Source organism: Alligator mississippiensis, chromosome 5, assembly GCF_030867095.1.
Source record: "Alligator mississippiensis isolate rAllMis1 chromosome 5, rAllMis1, whole genome shotgun sequence".
NCBI lineage: Eukaryota > Metazoa > Chordata > Crocodylia > Alligatoridae > Alligator > Alligator mississippiensis.
In genome coordinates, this window is record NC_081828.1 from 81,159,477 (window position 1) to 81,179,469 (window position 19,993).

The 19,993-nt window shown below is 51.2% G+C and overlaps 1 protein-coding gene across 1 annotated transcript in view; it reads left to right on the top strand.

The window, feature by feature from the left end:
- The first annotated feature begins 18,159 nt into the window (after positions 1 to 18,159).
- The window catches only part of LOC102559894 (activin receptor type-1), a 61,584-nt gene continuing 59,750 nt past the window's right edge, over positions 18,160 to 19,993 (top strand). The window contains exon 1 of the mRNA XM_014602945.3: positions 18,160 to 18,244. Coding sequence (XP_014458431.1) covers positions 18,193 to 18,244 — 52 coding nt within the window. The 5' untranslated portion in view covers positions 18,160 to 18,192. The remainder of the gene's footprint in view (positions 18,245 to 19,993) is intronic.

Consider the following 19,993-nt stretch of genomic DNA (forward strand, 5'->3'; position numbering starts at 1 on the left):
GTGCTCAGGGGAACAGGGACTCCCCCAATGCCTGCTGGTCCCCTCTGACTAGTTTGTAAATGGCTACTAGATCCCCCCCTCAGCCTTCTCTTGTGGAGACTGAACAGATTCAGGTCCCTTAGCTTCTCCTCATAGGGCTTGCCCTGCTGCCCCCAGATCATGCAGGTGGCCCTCCTCTGGACCCTCTCAATGCTGTCTACATCCCTCCTGAAGTGCAGCGCCCAGAACTGGATGCAGTACTCCAACTGCAGCCTGACCAGGATCTCCTCCTTGGACCTGCTCGAGATGCATCTGTGGATGCATGACAAGGTACGGTTGGCCTTCCTGACCGCGTCCCCACACTGTCAGCCCATGTTCATTTTGGCATCAATAATGATTCCAAGAACCTTTTCTGCCTCTGCACTGATGAGAAGGGAGTTCCCCAGCCTGTAGGTCTGCTGCTGGTTCTTCCTCCCCAGGTGCAGTACCCTGCACTTGTCAGTGTTGAAACCCATCCTGTTCTCATCCGCCCACCCCTGTAACCTGTCTAGGTCCGATTGCAGCCTATTCCTCCCTTCTAGCGTGCTCACATCCCCCCAGATCGTAGTGTCATCAGCAAATTTGAATAGGGTGCTTTTTACCCCCTTGTCCAAGTCACTGATGAAGATGTTGAACAGCGTGGGTCCGAGGACCGCGCCCTGGGGGACCCCACTGCCCACATCCCTCCAGGTCGAAAATGACCCATCCACCACCACTCTCTGGGTGCGGCCCTCCAGCCAGTTAGCGACCCATTTGACTGTGTAGGTGTTGATGCCACAGTCCCTTAGTTTTTTAATGAGAATGGGGTGAGAGACAGTGTCGAAGGCTTTCCTGAAGTCCAAAAAGACTACGTCCACTGCTACCCCTGCATCTAAGGATTTTGTGACCTGGTCATAGAAGGCCACCAGGTTGGTCTGACAGGATCTGCCTCTAATGAACCCATGTTGGTTGCCCCTAAGCATAATCTCCTCTGCTGGCCCCTCGTGGACATGCGCCAGGATAATTCTCTCAAAAAGCTTACCCAGGATTGAGGCAAGACTATCAGGTCTATAGTTCCCTGGGTCTTCCTTCCTCCCTTTTTTGAAAATAGGAACCACATTGGCCCTTTTCCAGACCTCTGGCACCACACCAGAGCACCACTAGTACTCATAAAGCCGTGCCAGGGGTCCCGCAATGACCTCTGCTAATTCCCTCAGCACTCTGGGAGTGGAGGTCGTCAGGACCAGCTGATTTAAATACGTCCGCTCCCTCCAGAAGTTCCCTGACTAAATCCTAACTGACCCTAGGCCTGGGTGCACCTCCCCTGGGGCCTGAGGGGGTCCCGGCGGATGTGCTGATCTGGTTCTTGGTCAGGAAAATGGAGGCAAAGAAATAGTTAAATAGGTTAGCCTTGTCATCTGGTGCAACAACTAGATTTCCTAGCGTGTCTTGCAGGTCCCACATTACCCGGTACCTTCTTTTTGCCCCCTATGTATTTAAAAAAGGACTTCTTGTTGTCCTTGATCTGGGTAGCTAGTCCCAGTTCCATCTCCTCCTTGGCCTTCCTGACCACCCTCCTGCAGCCCCCCAAGCAACCGAGGTATAGTCCTCCCTGGTGATGGCCCCTCCCTTCCATTGGGTGTACGCCTCCCTTTTAGCTAGAAGACGTTCCCATATGCTTTTGGTGAGCCATGGGGGCTTTTGCACCCTCTTGCCCCCTTTGATCTGCGTTGGGATTACCTCCCTTTGGGCTTGGAGGATTGTCTCCTTAAGGAACGACCACTCTTCTTGGATATCCGACTCCCCTCCCCTCTGGGACCTCAGTACTTCCCCACCTATTCTTCTTACCTCATTGAAATCCGCCCTCCTGAAGTCCAGGGCTGCTGCCTTGCTGCAGGCTTTTGCCACCTTGGGCTGGATGGTGAATTCCAGCAGGCGATGATTGCTGTCGCCCAGGTGGTCGAGCACCTGCAGCCCCCTCACGAGGTCATTGCCTGTGGCCAGCACCAGATCCAACAAGGCATCTCCCCTGGTGGGACTATGCACCTCCTGAGTTCGATGGAGGTCCTGTAACTCGGCTAGGAACCTATGTGAGTGATCAGACCTGGCTGACTGCTCTTCCCAGCAGATGTCTGGACAGTTCAGGTCACCCATGATGACCACATCTTTTGACCTAACTACCTCTGTGAGCTGACTTAAGAATTCCTGGTCTAGCTTTTCCCCTTGGTTGGGGATCCCCACCGTTAAGTCTCTTTCCCTTTGACTCCCTTGTATTCTAACCCAGAGCACTTCAGTGTGCCCCTCATCTGACCTTGTGCTACTAAATGAGGATGTGTATTCCTTCTTGATGTAGAGTACCACACCCCCACCTTTCCTCCCTGTCCTGTCCCTCCTGTACAGCCTATAGCCCTTGATATTCACCACCCAGTTGTGCGTTGGGTCCCACCATGTTTCCGTGAGCCCCACTATGTCTGGCTTGGTGTCAGCTAGCAGGAGGGTAAGTTCTTCCTGCTTGTTCCCCATACTACGAGCATTTGTGTAGAGGCATTTGAGGCCTCCTGTGCACTGGCCCCCTAATCTCAGTACTGCCCAGGCCCCAGTTGCTTACCTAGCTATTCATTCTGCTCGTCGTTGGTCCAGGCTGGGCTGTTCTTGTGGGGGTCTCTTGGTTTTTTGGTTCAAGGCTTCCTCCGCCTTCATCTTCCCCGTCCCCCCATAAGGCTAGTTTAAAACCCGCCAGAGGAGATCCACCAATCTAGAAGAGAACACACGCTTACCTTTGTGGGAAAAGTGAAGCCCATCCCACCCAAGCATGTCTCTTGTCGTGATGTGAGGGTCATTGTCTAGGAAGCCGAAGCCTGCCTCGAGACACCATTCCCGAAGCCGCCAGTTGGTCTCTTTGATGCAGTTCTCATGTTGTCTTCCACGTCCGCTCACTGGTAGGACAGAATAGAATACCACCTGTGCTCCTATCTCCCTCAGTGTGCCTCCCAGAGCATGGTAGTTCGTCATCAGGTGATCAGGGCTTCTCCAGGTCGCATCATTAGTACCCACATGGATTAGGACCATGGGGTAGTAATCGGTGGGTTGGATCACGGCCTGGATCATCCCCGTCACGTCCTGAATCTTTGCTCCGGGGAGGCAGTACACCTCGCATGTTGAGGGGTCCTGGCGACAGATGGGGCCCTCCGTACCTCTCAGGATGGAGTCACTTATGACGATCACTCGACACTTCCTCCTCCGGGTCTGCTTGGCTCCTTCGGCCTGTTTGGAGCATGAAGAGAGTGGAGTTGCCTCATCACTGGAGGTTTCCTCCTCTCCTTCGTTCTCCTGCAGTGTTGCCAGGGCCTCGTACCTGTTATCCAGCCGAACTGGAAGAACTGGTACTGCTTTGCTGCGAGCAGCCCTGGTTCTGGATGTTCTGGATGTTCTTGCTGTATGAATGTGTTAGAAACAATAAGAACATCTGCAAGGATACACATGGAAACTTAAATACATACCAAAGCCTCAATCTCATGGAATTAAGAACACTGTACTGATGCTAATGCATGTCAGGTTGGGTTCACCTACTACTATTACCTACGGTAGATGGTACTACCTGCGATTGTTAATGTTGAGAGCTGGGCAGTGATTAAATAACCTGGCAACCTCTAGGCTGCCAATGGCCTTATGCAGAAGAGAAACTTAGGGTGGGGTATTAGTCTTACTCCGGCAGAGGAAATGCCACCAAAACGTGTGGCACCAAAGTCCACTCCATGGTAGGGTAGACTGGGCTCTTTAACTCAGATCAGGGTGGCAATAGTTTTGAGGAAAAACACAGGTGTAGGCAAAAGGAAAAGATTCCAGACAGAAGTCACTCCCTGGATCTTTTCAATGAACTCTTCAGAATAAAACTGCTTCTGAATACAGTGCTCTATAGTAGGTCTACATCAGTGGTCCCCAATCTTTTTCAGTAGGAGATAAATTTTGGAATTTAAAAGCAAGCAAAGATCTACCCCCCTCCCCACCCCCACCCAGCCAGTAAGGCAATGGGGAGAGAAGGAGGGAGTGCAGAGGGTGGGGGCAATGGGGAGGGAAGACAGAGGGAAAAAAAAAAATATTTGGGGGCACGTGCCCCCAGCAAATAAGTCTGTGGGGGGAGGGGTGGGGGGAGTGGCAGATCAAGGTCCCAGCCCTAGCCCCACTCCCTATCTCACTGCTGGGGCCTCGATCTGCCCACCCCACAATGGCAGTGAGGGAGAGTCAGGCTAGAGCAGGGGCAGGCCCTACAGCCAAGGTGGGGCAGACAGAACCGTGAGTGGCTTGTCCAGGGGGTGTGGGGAGGGAGGTCATGCACCCCGGGAGGGGGCATGCACCTCCAGATCTGCAAGCAGGGCAGGGTGGGGTGGGCTGCAGCTGCAGGCTCTCCAGCATCACGTCATAGTAACTGTTGTGTGGCCCTTACTACCGAACTGTTGCTACTTTGTCTGTCAGAGGTGGTAGAAGCCCAGGAGAAGTGTAGCAACCCTTACAAAAAGGAGGACATGGACCAGTGGCATGAAGCTGCAGCAAAGTAAATTTAGATTGGATATCTAGAAAAAAAACTTCTTCCCTATAAGAATAGTGAGGCAGTGGAATAGATGCCCAGGGAAGTTGTGAATTCTCCATCGCTGGAGGTGTCAAGAAGAGGTTGGACAGCTACTGGTCAGGGACGATTTAGGCATAGCTATACCTACATGTGTTGGGGGTTTTTTTAAGCCTTTTCCAGAGGTACTGAGTGCTACTACAGCTAAGGCTGGGGACTTGAACTGGGGTATGCCAATTCTCCTACTAGGAGTAAAGCCAGAGAGTCCTGACTGGAGGGTCTTGCCCTTTACTTAGGGTCAGACCGATCACCATATTTAGGGTCAGGAAGGAATTTTACCCCATGGCAAGATTGGAATATGGACCTTGTTGGGGAGGAGGGGGATTCCTCTGTAGCAGGGGCATAGCCAGGAATCTCTTGAGCATGTATTGATAACATTTCATAAAAGTAAGACAGTAGCTGCCATAGTTCTCTGCTTTACTAGTGACACATTCGGGTGTTAGGTCTATGAAGTATGGTGAGAAAGAATGGTTTGGATAGGGGTGATCCTGCCTCAGGCAGAGGGTTGGACTAGGTGACCTCTGGGGGTCCCTTCCAGCCCCATGATTCGATAAATTCATGAGCCCCTGGCAGCAGAGAGCAACAGAGCCTCTGGGGTGGTCCTCCCTACCCAGAAAGTACTACTAAACCGGTGCACGTGGTAGAGTCCCTGGATGGCAGCCTGGGAGAGATTCCCGTCTCAAGTGATTGGGTGAGGAGGGAGCTCCCCAGGTTGGATTGCCACTGACTGTGACTGATCAGTTCTGAGCTACAGTTAAAGGTTAATAGTTAAGGTTTTTCTTAGGGAGTACCACTGTTCCCCTTTTCTCCCATGAGCTTTAGTTAAAGCACCACCGCTGCCATTTTGAAATGTGGGGACAGTGTATACACATGACATGGAGGCTGCTGGAGCACACTAATTAATATGCTAACTAGGACGCTTCAGCAGACTGGAAGCAGACTCAATTAATCGAGTTTTCTCTGACACATGCTAAATACCATGCGGTAGAGCAGAGTTCCATCGCATGTATAGATGCCCTATATTTTCATGCAGCCATTCTTCCTGCCGTCCAGTGCCTGATGGAATAGCAACATAGAGATCTTAAGAGTTGGGTGTCAATTGGCAGGCTCGCACTCAAAAACCAAGCATTGTGTAGAGCAGGGACATGCCCAGATTTCTTCAGGAGGCTCCCTTGGTAGTGGGGATATATTTTGGGATGATGCCAAGAGGGTTTTGTCCCATGATCCCAGCAGAAGAGCAGCTCCTAATTGGTAGCAATGTAAACAGTACATGAGGATGGGGAGTAAATTGGAGCTTGGCATGGTGAAAGTGTGCTTTGGACCAGGCAAGACTCTAGTCACAGATGTCCAGGAGAGTTCCCCAGTGCCCTAGAGGCACAGTGTGGGGTGGCTGAATGTAACAGGTACCGTTACAGAGCTTAGTCAAACTGTGACCCGCTCCCCTGTTCCTGCGGCAACCACCCACCTTCTCGCCTGCCATGCCTTGGTGTTAATTAATTAGTTGATATTAATTAGTGGGAGGCTGCCGTTTCCAGCCCCGTTGCTAGGGGGTGCTATCTGCGGCTCTTTTCCTCCCCAGTACCGCAGCCCAAGCCTCGCAGGTGTAATCACCATTGTCGCTATCCTTTGCTGCCCCCTCCTGGGCATTCTGGGTCCAACTTGGGCCTCCCTGCAACGCGGCCCCTTATCAGGGGCTCCCAGTGTCCAAACTGGGGTTTCAATCATGCGCCCCACCCCTCTGGGGCTCGCCGTGCCCCCACCTGGGCCTCTCAAAATGCTGCCCCCTGTCTGAGGCTCACTGTGAGCAACTTGGACCCCTTAAAAGTGCTGCCATTCTCCCCCCCTTTCTCTGGGGCTCGCTATGCCCACGCTGGGCTTCCTAATAATACTGCCCCTTCTCTGGGGCTTGCTGTGCCCCCATTGGGCTTTCTAATAATACTGCCCCCTCTCTGGGGCTCGCTATGCCCACCCTGGGCTTCCTAATCCCCCTCTCTGAAGCTGGGGTCTATCCCCCCGCATGCTGCGCCCCTACTGGCGCCTGGATCCCCACGGTACTGCGGGTCTCCTATGAGGATACTGCGGCCTCACTGGTGCTAGGCCCCACACCCCTCTGGGTCCCTATGAGGCCTCCTCCACCCTCCAATAGCCTCACCCAAACCACCGGTTTAAACAACAACAAAACACAAGCCCCTGGGCTGTAACATAAATGGAAGCCGTCTGGCTAAAACAACATTGCTCAAGCCTCTGAGCTGCTATAAAGGTGTCACTGCGGTCAGGCTTTTCCTCACCTCCTGCCTTAGGGAGCTCCTGCCTCTCTGGCTGCTGGCAGCGAACTGCCCCTGGGCTCAGTTCCTTGGGCTTTATAAGGGCCAGGCCCCGCCCTCTCTGGTCAGCTGACCTTCCCTGGTTGCCCCGGCAACCTGCAGCTGCGCTCCTTAGCCACTGCTAGGGCTCCTTCTCTAACAGTTTTCCCCTCTTCAGGCACAGAGCCCCTGAGTGCTCTGAGACACACCTCCCGCCTCAAGACCCAGACTCACCGAGGCTGGTCTTCTCTTTCGTCAGGTGTCACTCCAATCTGGGGTCTTTCTCGGCCTTTCTTCCAGCACCCAGCAACTTGGATACCTGAGGCAGAGGTTTTCAGGCATCTCTTTCTCGCCTTTTACCCAAGGGTGCACCGTGTGGGATTTGTCAGGAGTTACCCTGCCACAGGTAATCCCCCCATACTAGCCACCTCTGGTAGGGTGCAACTCAGGCCTACCTTTCCCCTACAGTCTTTGACTAATTGACAGCTAGGAGCCCATTTCTTGGCCGTCCCTGGGCCTTTGCCACTGGCCATTTACAAAAGGGTTCTTTCTTGGTCGCGGTCTTCCGGTTCCTCCCGACCCCCCTTCTTCCTCATACTGCCTTGAGAGGAAATCCGCACTTAAATTCTTACTGCCCGGGTGATGTTTTATCTCAGAACAATAGGGTTGCAAACTTAGGGCCCATCTCATCAATCTGGCATTGTCCGTCTTCATGTTCTGTAACCAGCGGAGGGGCACGTGGTCCGTAAGCAGCGTGAATTGTCTCCCCAGCAAATAGTAACGGAATGTTTCCATGGCCCATTTGATCACCAAACATACTTTCTCTATTGTGGCATAATTCCACTCTGGTGGATGTAATTTCCTACTTATATGCTATGGGACGCTCTTCTTTCCCTTCTAGCTGGATCAGTACCGCCCCAATCACCGTTTCGGTCTGCACCAAGAAGGGTCTATTAAAATCCGGGGTATACAACATAGGTTGCAAGCATAATGCTTCCTTCAGTGTTTGGAAGGCCCTCTCCGCCTCCAGCGTCCATCTTACCTTGGCCAGGGCCCTCGCTTTAGTCATCTCTGTCAACGGCACCACTAGATCCACGAAGTGGGGCACAAACCTTCTATAGTAATTGGCTAGTCCCAGGAAAGCCCTCACTTGCTTTTTAGATTGGGGCACTTGGTACCTCTGCAAAGCCTCCACTTTGCTTAATAGTGGCCTCACTTTCCTACTTCCTACCAGGAAGCCCAGATACTGCGTTTCTTCCTTCCCTATAGTACATTTTTTTGGATTGGCTGTCAGCCCAACCCGTCTTAAGTCTCGTACCACCGCCCTTAAACGCTTGGAGGTGTTTGGCCCATTCTTCGGTATATATAATAATATCGTCTATATATGCTGCAGCATAATCCATATGGGGGGCCAAAACTCTGTCCATTAGTCACTGGAACGTGGCTGCAGCTCCATGGAGTCCAAACGGCATGCGTTGGAACTGGAAGAGCCCCCACAGGGTTGCAAAGGCTGTCTTCTCCTGGTCCTCAGGTGCCACTGGCACCTGCCAATAACCCTTTGTCAGGTCCAGGGTGGAGATGTAGCAGGCCTGACCAATGTTCTCTACCAGTTCATCCACTCTTGGCATTGGGTAGGCATCAAACTTCGCTACCGCATTTACCTTCCGGAAATCTATGCACAAACGAACCTTTCCATCAGGACTGGGTACTACCACAATGGGGCTTCACCAGTCACTATGCGACCTGCATATGACGCCCTTCTCCAACATCATTTCAATCTCTGCTTTTATCTGACTCTGTAGCCTCTGGGGAATCTGTCTCCAGCTCTCCCTGATCACCTGGCCTGGAGGAATTTTTATCCGGTGTACCACACCCCGAGCTTCCCCAGGCGTTTCCTGGAACACGTCTTCAAATTCCCCGATTAGTTCGGCAGCCTGTTCCCTCTGGGCCTTCGATAATCTCGATGCGAGTTCCATGTCGCCTGGTCCGCTCTCCTCTTTCAAGGAGGGTCCTAATTCTAGTTCATCTGGCCGAGAGGCTAAACACATACACTCTCGCTCTTCCCATTTCTTCAGCAGGTTGATGCGATATATCTGCTTCTTCTTCTATTGGCCTGATATACCTCGTAATCCAAGGGCCCCACTCTGCGCGTGACTTCGTAGGGTCCCTGCCATCGGGCGAGCAGCTTACTCTCTCTATCCGGTAATAGAACTAACACGCGGTCCCCTTCCTCAAACTTCCTTTCCCGGGCGCCTCGATTATAGTATCTCGCCTGGCGTTGCTAGGCCTCCCCGAGATTGCCTACAACCTCACTGCGAGCAGCCCCCAGTCGCTCTCACAGTTGTACCATGTATTGTATCAAGTTCTGGTCTCTACCCTGCTGTTCCTCCCAACCTTCTTTAATCAAATCAAGTATTCCCCGGAGTTGTCGGCTGTATAACAGTTCGAAGGGTGAAAACCCTGTTGAGGCCTGGGGAGCCTCTCTTACCGTGAACAGTAAAGGTGGTATCATTTTGTCCCAGTCCTGCGGTCTCTCTGTCATGAACTTCTTTAACATCTGTTTCAACGTCTGATTGAAACGTTCCACCAGTCTGTCTGTTTGGGGGTGGTAGACAGCTGTCTTCAGATGCTTAATCCCCAGGGCTTTACTCATGCCCTCAAAAACACGGGATGTAAAATTCGTCCCCTGGTCCGTTAACAATTCCCTAGGGAGTCCTACCCGCCAGAATGTTTTCAATAATTCGCTTGCCACCTTTGGAGCTGATATTGTCCTCATCGGCACAGCCTCTGGGTACCTGGTCACATAATCTAGTATTACTAAAATATACCGGTTCCCAGTACTACTTCGGAGAAGTGGCCCCCACAATGTCCATGGCTACCCATTCGAACAGAACCTACTTCAAAGGCATAGGAATTAAAGGGGCCTTTGGGGGGCGCCTCGGGTCGGCTTTTTGACACACTGGACAAGAGGCACAATATCTCACCACTTCTCTCAGCAGTCCGGGCCAAAAGAATCTCGCCCTAATGCGGGTTTCAGTTTTGTCCCGGCCCAAATGTCCCCCCATAGGTAGTTCATGAGCCACCTTCATAACGGCCCGTCGATATCACCGAGGTACCAGTAGCTGCATGACCTCTTCCTCTTCAGGCTTGCCTCGCTCAATGCAGTAAAGTAGACCGTTCCGTACCTCGAACCTCGGTGTTACCTTCATCAGTTCTGACCGTAGAACCTTGTTGTCTCGTTGTGTTAGGTGTTCATGCAACGTGTGGCGAAAATCTGCCTCCCGACTCTGCTCAAAATGCTGCCCCCTGTCTGAGGCTCACTGTGTCCAACTTGGACCCCTTAGAAGTGCTGCCATTCTCCCCCCCTTTCTCTGGGGCTCGCTGTGCCCCCGTTGGGCTTTCTAATAATACTGTCTCCTCTCTGGGGCTCGCTATGCCCACCCTGGGCTTCCTAACAATACTGCCCCCTCTCTGGGGCTCGCTATGCCCACCCTGGGCTTCCTAATCCCCCTCTCTGAAGCTGGGGTCTATCCCCCCCTACTGGCACCTGGATCTGTGGGTCTCCTATGAGGATACTGCTCCCTCACTGGCGCTAGGTCCCACACCCCTGTGGGTCCCTATGAGGCCTCCTCCAACCCCCAATAGCCTCACCCAAACCACCAGTTTAAACAACAACAAAACACAAGCCCCTGGGCTGTAACATAAATGGAAGCTGTCTGACTAAAACAACATTGCTCAAGCCTCTGAGCCGCTATAAGGTGTCACTGCAGTCAGGCTTTTCCTCACCTCCTACCTTAGGGAGCTCCTGCCTCTCTGGCTGCTGGCAGTGAACTGCCCCTGGGCTCAACTCCTTGGGCTTTATAAGGGCCAGGCCCCGCCCCCTCTGGTCAACTGACCTTCCCTGGTTGCCCCGGCAACCCGCAGCTGCGCTCCTTAGCCACTGCTAGGGCTCTTTCTCTAACAGTTTCCCCCTCTTCAGGCACAGAGCCCCTGAGTGCTCTATGACACTGAAGAAAGATTTTCAGCTATAATCCCAGCCCAACTACCAGTTCCTTATTTGAGCCATTATATTTAGTACAGTGGCCAGGTGCTGTCAGTTGGCACCCTGGCAAGGCCAAACCTCATTTTTGGCTGGCCAACTCTCTGGTCAGGGATGTCCAGGAGCGCCCCACGGTGGCACAGAGGTATGCCATGGGATAGCTCAAGAATTATTTCTAGATATAATCCCAGCCCAAAATCCAGTTCCTAATTCAAACCCATATACATAGTACAGTGGTTGGGGGCCTGTCAGTTGGCAGCCTGGCATGGCCAAGACACATTTTGGGTCGGGCAAGACTCTGGTCAGAGATTTCCAGGAGAGTCCCCCGGTGCTACAGAGTCATTGTGTCGGGTGGTCCAAGAAGCATTTCTAGCTCTAATCCCAGCCCAAAAACCAGTTCCTGATTCAATCCCATATACTTAGTACGGTGGCTGTGGGGTGGAGGGGGTGTCAGTTGGCAGCCTGGCATGGCCAAACCGTGTTTTGGACCAGGCAAGTCTCTGGTCAGAGATGTCCTGGAAAGTCCCTGTAATAGGGAACCCTAGCCCTGTTACCAGGAAGCAGGGCAGCCTCTTTATATCCAGGACTTTCCGGGTGCAGTCATCTGTCAAGCAGGGGTTAAGGATTGAGCCCTGCTGGCTGGTCAGGTGACTGGAAGGGAAAGGCCAGAACTATATAAAACTGAGGCAGAGAAGGCTAGGGGAGGTGGCAGAGAGGGGGATTCTTGATGACTAGGGGGAAGCTGTGGCATCCTTCTTAGGAAGAATGTGACAAGCTGGGGGATAGAAGCCCAATCACATGTAAGCAGGCAGTTTGCCTCTCCTACCTTTATTTTCCTTATGTGGCCACTGGGGCCTATTGTTTACATGTAATGTTAAGGCTGGTGGTTTGTGGCTGAGGCTTTGGGGGAGGAGGAGGCCTCATTAGCATAATGGAGTGCCGTGATACAGGGCTCAAGATGCCCTGTGCACTAGGGGGTGCAGCACTAGTGCTGAGAGTCCAGAGCTTCTTGAAGGGAAGCTAGGAGCCTTGAAGCTGGGTCCTGGTGGGTGGATTTAGGTGAACAGCCCTAGCTATAGAAAAAGGGGCAAAGCCAGAGGGGGCTGAGGCCCCGACAGCTTGGAGCCACAGGGGTACAGTGTAGAAGGGCCAGTAGGCCCGGTGTCACGGAAAGTATAAAACGGAGAGCAATGAACCTGAGTGTGTTAAAGAGCTAGAGCTTCAGAGTCAAGCCCTGCTTAGTGGGTTTTGACTGACAAGTCTATCTAGAGAGAGGGGGGATAAGCCTACAGCAGCTGAGACACCAACATAAAGAGGAAATTATAAAACACATCTGCGAGGCATGGAGCACATCAAGGGAAGGTCAGAGTGTGCGTTTTGCCCTTAAGGCAAAAGGTCATCATTTTCCAGGTGGTGAGCCTTAGAGCCTGTCTGGAAACCTTTGGGTCAGCCTCTCTCTTTAAAAACCAAGTGACATCAAGTTGCGGCAGGAAAGCAAAAGCGGGGAAGCTGGTCCCCAGAAGAGGAAGAGAATATAGCAGGACTTGAAAGGGTGCCCTACTCACTGGCCTCTAAAAAATGCCACCAGGGATGGTACCCTGTTACATGCCCCCGGTGGCACAGAGGTATGTCATGGGATGGCCCAAGAAGGTTTTCTAGGTATAATCCCAGCCCAAAAAACCAGTTCCTAATTCAAGCCCAAATACTTAGTAAAGTGGCTGGGGGGGTTGTCAGTTGGCAGCCTGGCATGGCTAAACCGTGCTTTGGTCCAGGCAGGACTGTGGTCAGAGTTCTTTGGGACAGTCCCCCAATGGCAGCAACAGGAAGTCTGTGGTGGCCCAGGAAGTATTTTGCCCCCAAATCACTTCATAATTTGACCTTCATTTAGGACTCTGTACTTGATGTGGGCTATTATTTTACATATTAATTAGTAAATATGCATAGTTAATGAAATTCTCTCTCTTTAGGATGTGTAATTCATTAACAACAAGCTTTTATTGGAAAGGGAACTGGGAATAAGCAACCAACTTCAGCCTCGTGAAGTTGTGGAATCTACATCTTTGGAACTGTTTAATAAGAGGTTATACAAATATTTGTCTGCAATGGCTTGAGCAGGGCAGTTGACTAGAAGAACCTCCTGAGGTCCCTTCCAGCCCTACTTTTCTATGATTATGAGCTATGCATTGACTCAGTGCCAAGGGTGACCTTAATGGTGCAATAGCAGGTGCCCCCTGTAGAAGGGGACCTCTACCTCTGCTTCTTGGAGGAAGGTTACAGTAGGCAGGCTGGGGAAGGGAAGCTGATAGGGAAAGAGGCTACGTAATGCAGACTGATTTAAGTAGAAACAACTTGGGAAGAGCCCAGCCTGCAGACAAGGGGCAAGTGGGGCTGCTGATTGGAAATATGTAGCAGCACCTGCCCTGTTATCTGCAGGGCTAGGTCAGATGATGAGCTGGGGAGGGGAAAGGGGCCATATAGTCCTGAGCCTGGGATTAGATGCTCAGACTGGTTTTGACACTGCAAGAAAAAGGAGTTCTGCCAGCCTCCTCAGGGAGCTAAGGGGGTTTTATGCTATAGTAGCTTTCTTTAGTGTAGTGTTTGTGTTTTGTGTTTAAGGCACTGGAGGACAGGGTTGTGGCTACAGGGTGAGGCTTGCAGGCCACTGCTTGTTTACCATGAAAAGCTGTGATGTATATTAGGGAACCATATAGGGGTGTCTTTGACCAAACTCCTAGCTTCAGTGGAGGCTGCTAACTGGATGGATCCCCGTATTAAAAACCTCAGATGATTCTTCATTGTTTGTGTATTCCACAAGTAATTTTCAAGTTCAAGTACATCAACCTGTAAAAACATTAAGAAAAGCTAAGGTCAAGGATTATATTCTTGGCACTATATTTAGAAAATGTTATTATAACACATCAATAGCTAGGGAAGAGTAACTACGCACTAGCAAGTCCTGTTCATCCGTGTGCCAGAAATAGCAATTAGGCTCACCAGTCAGCAGTTCCCTGGATCCTCTCAGGAGCCCTTAAAGACTGGTGTTGCATGGGTTACCTACAGTATCCCATTACAGAGGCTGGTTTTTGCAATAGGCTACATACTAAAGTCAGTGGATCTGCCATTTTTAATTGGAATTCCTTCAGGACTTTTGTTTGAATATCATGCAGTTGGTAATCATTTCAAAATTTAGTTTATCAGTTTAAAGTATGGAAATCTCTGAAGCTAAGGCCTGAAGCAAAGAACTTCTTTAATTTCTTGCAGTGGCCTTATCTTTGAGTATTTCTTTTGCTCTCTGACTGTGCAACTGCCCCATTGAGTCATATTTGATGTCTCTAGTAAGTTGCTCCACAAATTGTTTTTGCTTCCTTTATTATGGTTTTATATTAGCTTGAGAGAGGTAGTTAGCCGTGTTAATTTGCATTTTAGGGTGCATCCAGATGAGCATGGGCATGCAGTATGTGGTGCCACAGATCCATCTGTGGCACCATACACTGCAAATACAGGCATTCTTTGTTTGCGGAGGAGGGGAGGGTTGACCCTGAGAGATTGTGGGGTCAAAAAAACCCACACCAAAAAAAAAGTGGGGTGGCGCATGTACTGGTAGTGTATACCACCCAAAACTGGAGCCTGGCTAGCATGAGCCACACTTCAGCTGCTGGCCAGGCTTCCTGCTACAGGAGTGCTGCAGCTGCAGCTCCCAGAGACCCCCAGCACCCCAAGCAAGGCTGCTGGGGCTAGCACAGTTGCTGGCTCTAGTCTCCCCTACCCCACCCAAGGTAACCTGGAATTTAGAATGGAGTTAGTTGCTGAAGTACATCTGTGGGTGCTTCTGCGTAGATGTGTACCTAAATGTGGCTGTCTAGGTATTGTTGCCTAAATCCAGTATTGGAATTGCATGTAATGAGATTTCAGAGTGCTGGCACCAGGCCAACTGGAATCACACTTTAGTATAGCAGTTCTCAACTTTGGTAGACTTGAGGCACCTCTCAGAAAATCCCAGATCTTAGTTTTCACTTGTTTTTTTTAACTAGAGAAAAATAATAGAGCAATTCTTCTATCGCAAAGAATTCAGAAACACCACAACAGATCAAACTGTTTTTAACACTGTTGATTCCTATCTGAAATGTTTGGATGTATCTTATGAATCATGTTTGTATACCTAACTAACAGTGCTAATACTGCATGACATCCCACATAACTACTGAAAGAATCTCAAGGCACCCCAGCTGAGGATCACTGCTTTAGGATTTAAGCATCCAGAATGCTGACAGACATGGAAAAAGAAAACAAAACTGCACATTACCAGAAGCAGCAGCGAGTTACTTCAAGCCGGCTGTGCAGCATCTGTATAGATTGGGCACTTTAGTAGGGCTTGTTACCAGATTTGCCCATTACTTTGGGGTGTGCTCATTTAAGGGATATGTTTCTAGGGTCTTGGTAATTCTGTCAACGTGCTGCTTGTGTTACTTGTGTTTCTATACAAAGCTGTATATCTCCCCTCTGCAAGTCTTCACCCCCTCAATGGTGCTATCTTGCAGGACTCAGTCTCAATGGGGTTGGGTTCCTCCAGTCACTAAATCAGTCATACACACACAGATTAACGTGACACACCTGACCCGGCCGGGTTGATCAGCATGGACAGGCTGACACCCTCATATGCCAAGAATCAGTTCATCAGAGCAACAATAAACTGCAGTCAGACACAAGCACACAGGTAAACAGAATACTTCTGAATCCGGCTGGGTGTCCAGCTGACACCCTCATGGGCCAGCATTCAGTTCATAAGGGCATGTCTGAGTCAAACTGGGTCAATCAGCCTGTACAAGCTGATCCCCTTATGTGTTTCGAACTCAACATGTCCCAATCTTTGGCCTCTTGATGAGTAGACCCCACAGTATTTTGGGGCTTCACAGGGATCTTTAGCTTAGGTAAAAGAAGCATTGCTGCAGAGCATGAGGAAGGAGAAGCAGAGAAGGAAAAATGTACTCAGTTATTACCAGTTTGACTATAAAAGTTATTTATTGCTAAGTATATGAAATATATAATGGTACTAATAGTAATAGACATTTCTTCCTTATGTCCAGCCTGAAACGGTCTTGCAGGAGTTTATAACCGTTCGACCTTGTCATCCCTTGGGGCGCTCTGGTGAACAATCGTTTCCCCAGATACTGGTGGTCACCCCTGATAAACTTATAGGTGGCCATCAGATCACCCCTGAGCTTGACTTTTTCAGGCTGGAGAGTCCCATAGCTCTCAGCCTGTCATCATAAGGTCTGTTTTCCTGACCTCTTATCAAGCGCATGGCTCTTCTCTGGACTCTCTCAAGCTTCTCCACATCCTTTTTGAATTGTGGGGCCCAAAACTAGACGCAGTACTCCAGCTGCGGCCTCACCAAGGCTGAGTACAAGGGGAGAATGACGTCCCGGGATTTGCTTGAGAAGCATCTATGGATACAAGCCAGCATTTTGGTCGCTTTACTAGCTGCAGCATCGCATTGAAGGCTCATGTTTATCTTGTGGTCAATGATGACCCTCAAGTCTCTTTCTTCCATAGTGCTAGCCAGTGTAGCACTGCCGAGCCTATAAGCATGCTACAGGTTTTTCCTCCCAAGGTGGAAAACCTTGCATTTTTCAGTGTTAAACACCATCAGGTTCTCGACCGCCCATTTGCTGAGCCTGTCCAGGTCAGCCCGGATAGCCCTCCTGTCTTCAGGTGTGGATGCTTTGCCCCAAAGTTTGGTGTCATTGGCAAACTTGGCCAGTCCACTTGACTCCAATGTCCACATCATTAATGAAGATGTTGAACAATATGGGTCCAAAGACAGAGCCTTGGTGGACCCCACTGGTCACAGGGCACCATGATGATTGACTTCCGTCAATTACTACCCTCTGGGTCCGATCACGGAGCCAATCTCCCAGCCAGCGGATAGTGGTGGACCCAAGGCCACAATTGGCCAGTTTTGCCAAGAGGTGATCATGAGATACCAGATCGAAGGCCTTTCTGAAGTCAAGATATATGACATCAATCTCTTCTCCCTTGTCCAAGTGATAGGTAACCTGGTTGTAGAAGGAAATGAGATTGGTCAAGCAAGACCTACCTGCAACAAACCCATGCTGGCTAGCCCTCGGGATGTTGGTATCGGCCAGTCCATTAAGGATGGCCTCATTAATAAATTTTTCTAAGGTCTTCCCCGGGACAGAGGTCAGGCTGATGGGCCTATAGTTTGCCGGATCCACTTTCCTCCCCTTCTTGAAGATAGGCACCACATTGGCCTTCTTCCGGTCTTCGGGCACTACACCACTGCGCCAGGAGTTCTCGAAGGTCCATGCCTGGGGCTGGGCTATGATGCTCGCCAGCTCCAGTACCCGGGGGTGTAGATTGTCAGGGCCGGCTGACTTGAAGGTGTCCAGCCTCTCAAGGTGTTCCTTCACGAGGTCAGTATTGATGGAGGGCATGGGCGTCCCACGGGACCGATGAAAGACCAAACTGAACTTCAATTAAAGTCATAAAATTATGCATGACTTAAAACAAAAATAACATTTTGCCTTGATCTCCTGGTGCAACGAATCTAATTTTTTTTCTAATGGAGTATAAACGTTTGGGATTTTTTTTACTTTACATCTTTGCTTTTATAAATTAAGATAAAAAAGAACAGCTCATACATTTCCTTAGGCTACTGCTAAATACTGTTAATGCGTTTGACCTGAGCCATTAAGCAAAGTTTGGGGTCTAGAAGGTTGCTTTTGTCAAAAGGAGAAACTGAAGTGTGGAGTGCAGGGTTGCATGTCGTGAAATCCTGTCTGTTTATAGAGAATAATCCTTGAACATAACCGCAAGCGCTCGGCGATAGACAGCTTCTTTGCTCGTGGCTATAAGACTTTTTCAGGCCAGCATTTTACCCAGAAGAGCTCCCTCAGGTTTCTTCCCCCTCGCCTCAGGGTCAAGTTACCAAAGCTTCTTTGGCTTCTATCTGGCCTTTCTTTATCTCCCTAGCGGCCGGCCCGTGGGGCTGAGGCTTTGGCAGCTTAGCTCTCCCCCCTGCCCCGCAGCTGGGCAGCTCAAGCTCGCGCCACAGCTCGCTGCAGTCAGACTGCGGACCCCGCCCTGCGCCACGGGCGCGGGCAGGCGGGGCGGCGCAGCCAATGGGGAGGCCGGGAGGGCGGCGAGCGCCCGGCCGTGCGCGGAGGGGGCGGGGCCGGGCGGCGCGCTGGGCCGGGCAGTTGCGGAGCATGGCGCGGGCGGCCCCCGGGCGGGCCTGGCCGTGGCTGTGGTCGACGACGGGTGAGTGCATACGTCCCCCCACTCCTCCCCCCCCAACTGCCGGGACCCTGCCAAGCCGGGGACTGGCCCCGCCCTCGCGCACGTGCCGGGGGCGGGGCCCAGCGTGGGCCGGCTCGTGCGCAGCCTCCGCCTCAGGACCGGGCCAGGGGTCAGATGGAAGGCCCGCGGGCGGGACCGGGACTGGGACCGGGACCGCGTCCGACGGGGCTCCCAGGCGGGTCGGCCTAGCCAGCACCCAGCGGTTAATGCCGTCCTGCCCGGCCCCTCTCTTCCTGCTGCTGAGCGCATGGCTTCCTTCCCTGCTGGAGACCGGGTTGGGCGGCAGCCGGGCCTGAGCGGTGCCAGCAGCACGACCCTTTGGTGCTGGCCGGGAGGCCCCGGGAGCCCTGGCAGGGAGTCTGGCTCTGGCAGAGGGTATGGCCTACCCGCTGACTTCAGTGTAACACCCTGGGCTAGACTGTAGTCATCCAAGTTTAGAAGTGGCAAAGCTGTAATTGGGTGCCTGTCCAGGTGCAGTGAGGGTGCTCTGACACGCTGTAATGACATTGCATTGAAAATGCATTGGTTGTATTTTTGACATTCATTGTATTCATGCATGAAAATACTTTCACTGAGTCTGCTGGAACATGGTAATTACCCTGGGTGGTGGGGGTGCTTTAATTAAAGCTCACTGAACTCAGAGCTGCTCTAATTGAGGTGCCTGGAGCATCTGGTGTCTTAGCGTGACAGTGTCCCCACACCTTAAAATGGCAGCAGGGGCATTTTAACTAAACCTTGTTGAATAAGTGTTAGTTAAGCACCCCAACCACCTTTTTTAAGCATGGGGACACTGATATATGAGATGCTCTGGGCACTTCAATTAGAGCAGCTCCTGGAACTCGGTGAGCTTTAGTTAATTAAAGCACCTCTGCCCACTCCTGAGGCATGTGTATAAATGCCCATTGTTTCCATTGGCACATGGGCATGCGGAGTCAACCTTCTAACCAACCAAGGTGGGGAGGAGGGGAACAAAAGTACTTGGGAACTTTTGCGCTCTCTTCTTCCAGAAACAGCTGAGAAACTAGGTAGACAGGCTGTTCTGCTGAATGGGCTAACAGTACCTCTGCCATTTCCCCATGTTGTAGCCCTAAGTTTAAATTACATTTTTCAGAGGGCTTGATCCTATTTCTGCTGATCTGAGTAGAAATGGCTTCCATTGATTTGGATAGTGTTGGATTGAGCCTATGGAGGATATTTGTACACTCTAAGGTTGCAACCAGATGAGTGCAGATGTTTGGCTCCCCAAGGAACATCCTGCCACACACCTTTGATATGCAGCATGTTATCCTGGGTGGGGTAGGGGAGATAGGAGTCAGCAGCTGGGCTGGCCCCAGCAGCCTTACCTGGGGGCTGGGGAAGCTGCAGTTAGTTGTGTCACTCCTGCAGCTGGGAGCCTGCTGGCAGCCAGTGTGTGGCCCTGGCTGGTCAAGCTCCGGTTTTGGGTGGCGTGAGCGGTTTCCTGTGTGCTGCCCCACGTTTCGTTGTTTTTTTTGATCCCAGGATCTCCCAGGGTCACCCCCCCCCCCCCTTCCCTTCATGCTGCATGGTAACAGCATGGGAAACACCTGAATGTGCAGTGTATGGCACCCACAGATGGGTATGTGGCGCCACAGACTGCATGGCCACACTCATCTGGACACAGCCTAAGAGTGTAGGTTGTAGCTGTATTGGTCTAAGGACATAGGCAGATGAGGTTCTTTGGGTGAATCT